The 6,217-nt window shown below is 51.2% G+C and overlaps 1 protein-coding gene across 1 annotated transcript; it reads right to left on the bottom strand.

The window, feature by feature from the left end:
• Positions 1 to 3,604: 3,604 nt before the first annotated feature.
• LOC119353715 (15-cis-phytoene desaturase, chloroplastic/chromoplastic) lies at positions 3,605 to 5,441 on the bottom strand. Its single transcript, XM_037620370.1, has one exon. It carries the CDS (start codon positions 5,221 to 5,223, stop codon positions 3,799 to 3,801), a length of 1,425 nt encoding a protein of 474 aa, XP_037476267.1. The 5' UTR covers positions 5,224 to 5,441; the 3' UTR covers positions 3,605 to 3,798.
• Positions 5,442 to 6,217: the final 776 nt, after the last annotated feature.

Below are 6,217 nucleotides of genomic sequence, written 5' to 3'. Positions count from 1 at the left end.
GTGTTAGAATCATTACTGTGTAATCTAGATTATTGACTTTAGTGCAAGTGGGAGACTGAAGGATATATGCCCTAGAGGCAATAATAAAGTAATTATTTATTTCCTTATTTCGTGATAAATGCTTATTGTTCATGCTAGAATTGTATTAACCGGAAACATAATACATGTGTGAATACATAGACAAACAGAGTGTCACTAGTATGCCTCTACTTGACTAGCTCATTGGTCAAAGATGGTTATGTTTCCTAACCATAGACATGAGTTGTCATTTGATAAACGGGATTACATCATTAGGAGAATGATGTGATTGACTTGACCCATTCCGTTAGCTTAGCACTTGACGGTTTTAGTTTACTGCTATTACTTTCTTCATGACTTATACATGTTCCTATGACTATGAGATTATGCAACTCTTGATTACCGGAGGAACACTTTGTGTGCTACCAAATGTCACAACATAACTGGGTGATTATAAAGGTGCTCTACAGGTGTCTCCGATGGTACTTGTTGTGTCGGCATAAATCGATATTAGGATTTGTCACTCCGATCGTCGGAGAGGTATCTCTGGGCCCTCTCGGTAATGCACATCACTATAAGCTTTGCAAGCAAAGCAACTAATGAGTTAGTTGCGGGATGATGCATTACGGAACGAGTAAAGGGACTTGCCGGTAACGAGATTGAGCTAGGTTTTGAGATACCGACGATCGAATCTCGGGCAAGTAACATACTGATGACAAAGGGAACAACGTATGTTGTTATGCGGTTTGACCGATAAAGATCTTCATAGAATATGTAGGAGCCAATATGAACATCCAGGTTCCGCTATTGGTTATTGACCGGAGACGTGTCTCGGTCATGTCTACATAGTTCTTGAACCCATAGGGTCCGCACGCTTAACGTTCGGTGACGGTCGGTATTATGAGTTTATGTGATTTGATGTACCAAAGGTAGTTCGGAGTCCCGGATGAGATCAAGGACATGACAAGGAGTCTCGAAATGGTCGAGACGTAAAGATCGATATATTGGACGACTATATTCGGACATCGTAAAGGTTCCGAGTGATTCGGGTATTTTTCGGAGTACCGGGGAGTTACGGGAATACAGGGAAGAAGTATTGGGCCTCATGGGCCAATTGGTGGAAGAGAGGAGGCAGGGCGCACGGCCCCCCTAGCCCAAACCAAATTGGACTAGGGGGCCAGGCCCCCTTTCCTCCTTTCCTCCCTCTCCTTCCTTCTCCCTCTCCTCCTTCCTTTCCCCCTTCTAGTAGGAGTAGGAAAGGGGAGTTCTACTCCTAATAGGAGGAGGAGGTCTCCTCCTGGCGCGCCCTGCAAGGGCCGGCCGGCCTCCCCCCCCCCCTTGCTCCTTTATATACGGGGGCAGGGTGTACCCTTGAACACACAAGTTGATTGTTCCAAACCGTGTGCGGTGCCCCACCTCCACCATAATCCACCTCGATCATATCGTAGCAGTGCTTAGGTGAAGCCCTGCGTCGGTAGCAACATCATCACCGTCATCACGCCGTCGTGCTGACGGAACTCTCCCGTGAAGCTCTGCTGGATCGGAGTTCGTGAGACGTCATCGAACTGAACGTGTGCTGAACTCGGAGGTGTCGTACGTTCGGTACTTGGATCGGTCGGATCGTGAAGACGTACGACTACATCAACCGCATTCTCATAATGCTTACGGTCTACGAGGGTACGTGGACGATACTCTTCCCTTTTATTGTTATGCATCACCGTGATCTTGCGTGTGCGTAGGATTTTTTTTGAAATTACTACGTTCCCTAACAGTATCATCTACATAATGTCCGGCTACTCAAGACAGACGCGTGTGGTCGGATCGAGGTGATCTTGTTCCAGAGGTATGACGCGTGAAACAGCTTGCCGATGGTGTCAGGCACGGGAAGGCCAGGCACAGACATATGCGAGCCCGTCCTCGAGGGTGATTCCCAGACCTTGACTCCTTCAGGGCGTTCCAGAATTGATCGGGTGTGGGGGACCTGGTTTTTGATCGATAGGAATGTCAAGAACTCGAGATTGGTAGCAAACCGATGGACTAACTTTGTTTGGGAAAGAAGAGGAGAGCAATTATATGATGGGGGAGGTTTCTGATGGCGAACGTGCGAGCATCGATCTTTGATCGAGTTGTATTTGGTTTTTGTTTCTGGGTGATATAGGGAAAAAAAAGGAGCCTACACTTTTTTGCAGGCCCACCGGAGGCCCAGCCCAATTCAGCGTGCACTTGGAAGAGGAGACGTACAAACGAATCGGGGCACTGAGCGAACATAAAGGAATATCTCATTTCTTTTGACTAAAAAAGCCTTTTCCTCCTTTTAAATCTCAGCCGTCAATCTTTGTAGTTAACATAAAATTAACGGATATAAAGTGATGATGAATGAAGAACTATGGAAGCTTGCGTCTTTTAATATTAGGTATAAATATAGATAATCAGTTATGCCTGAGAGATATTTGGCGGGTCACACCGAATGCCATGTAGAAGCGATACCCAATTTGAATGGATACATCGTCTTTCGAGTCCGATAAATATCATTGGCATGCAAACTTGAGATACTTTGCCATCACCTGCGTTAAGTATGGCACCTCTCCGCCGCAAGAAAGAGGAGGGCTTCAGAATCAGATCAATAAAACAAGTGATATCCGAGATTTCTGGAATCGATGTATGGGCGCAAGAAATTTTTGTAGGAAGATATTGATTAGGTGGGATATAGCCTCCTATCATATGGCAAGAAAAATCGGTAATAAAAACCAGATCCGAAAGGTGTGCTTTCTTTGGATACAAATCGGTGTGGTTGATGCTTGACATACTTTTTTTTGAAAGTCGGGAAGAAATCGGTGTGAGCGAGAGGTTATCCGAGAGGGTCGAGCGGATAAACTATGTATGGGCTCCAGATTTTTTGTAAATAAAGAGATAAAAACCAATGAGAGGCGAGACAAAAAAACCTGACAAAAAAAACATGAAGACAAGGCTATCAAGTCATACATTAGAAGTAGAGAATCAGGAATGGATCCGGAAGGAGATCAAGGTGGATCGGAAAAAGAATCATTTCCTACCCGTTTGTAATGTGTTCGGTCGGAGAACGGACTAAAATGATCCCTTAAAGATCAATCTAGCAGGACCTAACAAGGAATCGAGTGCTTACTTAGAGTGCCAAACTTCTCCGCTTAATAAAATATCCATATACTAACCAGACTGCAAATGATCTCTTAAACTCCATATACTTGTCAAGGGCAATGAAAAACCCAAAAGGGCAAATCCAATTAATCTCGGTTATCAAATCATGTCAATCCAACGACCTAAACTGCTTCAATATCGAGCGCTCAACACATTTAGTGTATAGTTAATTTCATGCCAAATATAATGATAATCATATATAAATAATATCTTACTTAATATCTGCGTGCATTTAATATACTTTCAAATTAACGTGCATTACACATACACGCAAACCACCTTTCTCGACCACCCCACCGCATATCATGTGATGCGGAGAAATCGTCAAAAATTTCTCGCTTTTACTTCTATCACGATTTTTTACGCCATGAAACGCCCAAGTAACCTCGTGCAGATGCGCTGTCATTCCGTCTAGGATGAAAAGCTTATTTTTTTTGTCATAGAAATAAGTACCCAACCCAACCATATTGAGACGTGTTTTGTGACAAAAAATATTTCCGTTCGAACTAAAATTTACACAAACCAAAGATGTGCTCGGACGTGCATTTTGCCTTGCCACTCGAACAGTAAGAACAACGGAATCCTCGCGCACAGAAGCCCTTTTCCTCAGCTCAAGGATTGGGACAGCCCCCCATCCTTGGCCAGGGCCTCGGCCGCCCTCCTCCCAGACACCATCGCGCCGTCGAACGTGGCGGAGCACCAGTGGTCGCCGCACACGTACACGCCGTCGCCGGCCCTGGGGTCCCGCCCCGCTGGCTCCGTGGGCGGCGTCTGGTCCGGCTGCGCGAAGCCGATGCGGTACGTCCTCAGGTGCGCCCACGACGCCACCTCCCCCGCCCCGAACCACCCGCCGAGCTCCCGGACAACCTCGCCGGCCAGCTCCGCGTCCTCCCGGTCGGCGAAGGAGCCCACGAGCGACACGGACACCAGCACCTTCCCCGCCGGCGCGTACGACGGCGCCACGTTGGTCGCGAAGAACATGTTGTTCACGACCCCCTTGCCCGACCCGTTGAGGAGCAGCACGGGTTCTTGCACCGCGGCGCGGTCCGCGGAGAAGTAGAGGCACACGGTGCTCCTCTCGGCCGCCTTCTTGTTCTTGGGTCTCGCAGGTAGCTGCGGCAGGAGCTTCTCTGCTTCCGGCTGCTCGACTGCGACGATGACGCCGAGCTTGCCGGACACGGTCTCGCCGGTGTCGAGCGTCACGCCGGACGACGGGTCGATGGCGGCGACGCGGGCGTTGAGGCGAACGGAGCCCGCGGGGAGGCGGTCCGCGAGCTGCGCTGCGATGGCGCCGATCCCGGCCTCCGGCAGGGCGTTGTCACCAAGGGCGAGGCGCTTGAACACGAGCTCGAAGAGGCGGGACGACGTGTCGAGCGCCGGGTCGAAGAATATCCCCGCGAGGAACGGCCGCAGGAACCGCTCCACGATGGACGGCGAGAACCCGAGCTTCTCCAGGTGCCTCGCGGTGGTCGTCTCCGGCGAGGAGAGGATGACGTCGTCCGGGGTGGCGGCCGCGCGGAGCCGGGTGATGCCGACGAGGAGCTTGTCGGGGAGGGTGCCGACGGGGGAGAAGACCGAAGAGAGGGAGCGGATGGGGAAGCGGAACGGGTCGGAGAGCATGTGGAACGGCGACCCGCCCTCGCCGGCGCCGATGTAGACGAGCGCGCCGGGGAAGAACGGCTGGAGGCGCAGCGCCTGGAAGTCGAGGAGGCGCTGGCACTCGGGGTACGCGGTGAGGAAGATCTGGAAGCCCCGGTCGAGCAGGTACCCGTCGACCTCGTCGGTGGCGACGCGGCCGCCGACGCGGTCCGAGGCCTCCAGGAGCGTGAACGGCACGGAGAGGGAGGCCAGGTGCGTGGCCGCCGCGAGGCCCGCGAGCCCGCCGCCGACGATGACGGCCTGCTTGCCAGCAGCGTCGGCCTGGTTCACGTTCACCGATGTCGCCGCGGCGGAGACGGCGAACCGGAGGGTGGCATGGCGGCGGGGCGTGGGAGGCGCGGGTACGAGGAGGTGGGCGGCGTGGACGCGCATGGGGGTTGCGGTTGCGGCGAGTGGCGGGAAGAGACTGGGCAGAAACGGGGAATCGTGGCGGGGTACGGTTCGGGAGGTGTAGGCGGTTGTCCATGGAGTTGTGGATATGGTGATCCGTCGCGTGGACCTGGCGTTTGGATGGAGCGGTGGCCATAGTGGGGCCGCTAGCGGAAATGTGGGTGGGTGTTTGTCGACTGGGTGCAGGGCAGGCTCGTGGCCATGTGGGTGTTATCCTCTCGGTCCCGGGGAGAAGGAAGGGAATTGCTCCGCCGCGATCCCGAGTGCCAACGACAAACAGAGTTTAGCGAGACAGGATGACGTGCCGCTGTTTTTCTTGGAGTGTTATTTTCTTTCGAAAATGCCCAAACTCATTCATATATTAAGTATCGTAGATCCTTGTAAACACACTCGTACAAAAAGATAAAATCACATTAAAAAATTTGGGGTTGCCGAAGTCTTCTTTCTTCCGCATCCATCGACGGCATTGTGAGCATAACTCAATGCTGTCTCTGGGCTTCCGCACCGGCGGAGCAAACTTTTTTAAACCCACAAACCTGTAGAAGCAGGTCGAGAAGTCATTGATGCAGACTAGGAGATACGCACGACAGCCATTGATACGTTCATTTTGCATCATACTTTTATATCGATATTTATTGCATTATGGGTTGTTATTACACATTATGTCACAATACTTATGCATATTCTCTTTTATTTTATAAGGTTTACACGAAGAGGGAGAATGCCGGCAGCTGGAATTCTGGGCTGGAAAAGGAGCAAATATTAAAGACCTATTCTGCACAACTCCAAAAGCCATGAAACTCCACGAAAGTCAGTTTTGAAATATATAAAAAATATTGGGCGAAGAAAGTACCAGAGAGGCCCACCCACCGTCCACGAGGGAGGGGGCGTCCTACCCCCCTGGGCGCACCCCCTACCTCGTGGGCCCCCTGCAGGCCTCCGGTGCCCATCTTTTGCTATATGAAGTCTTTTGCCC

This window comes from Triticum dicoccoides, chromosome 2A, assembly GCF_002162155.2.
Source record: "Triticum dicoccoides isolate Atlit2015 ecotype Zavitan chromosome 2A, WEW_v2.0, whole genome shotgun sequence".
Classification (NCBI taxonomy): Eukaryota; Viridiplantae; Streptophyta; class Magnoliopsida; order Poales; family Poaceae; genus Triticum; species Triticum dicoccoides.
This window is presented reverse-complemented; position numbering and strand designations above follow the sequence as displayed.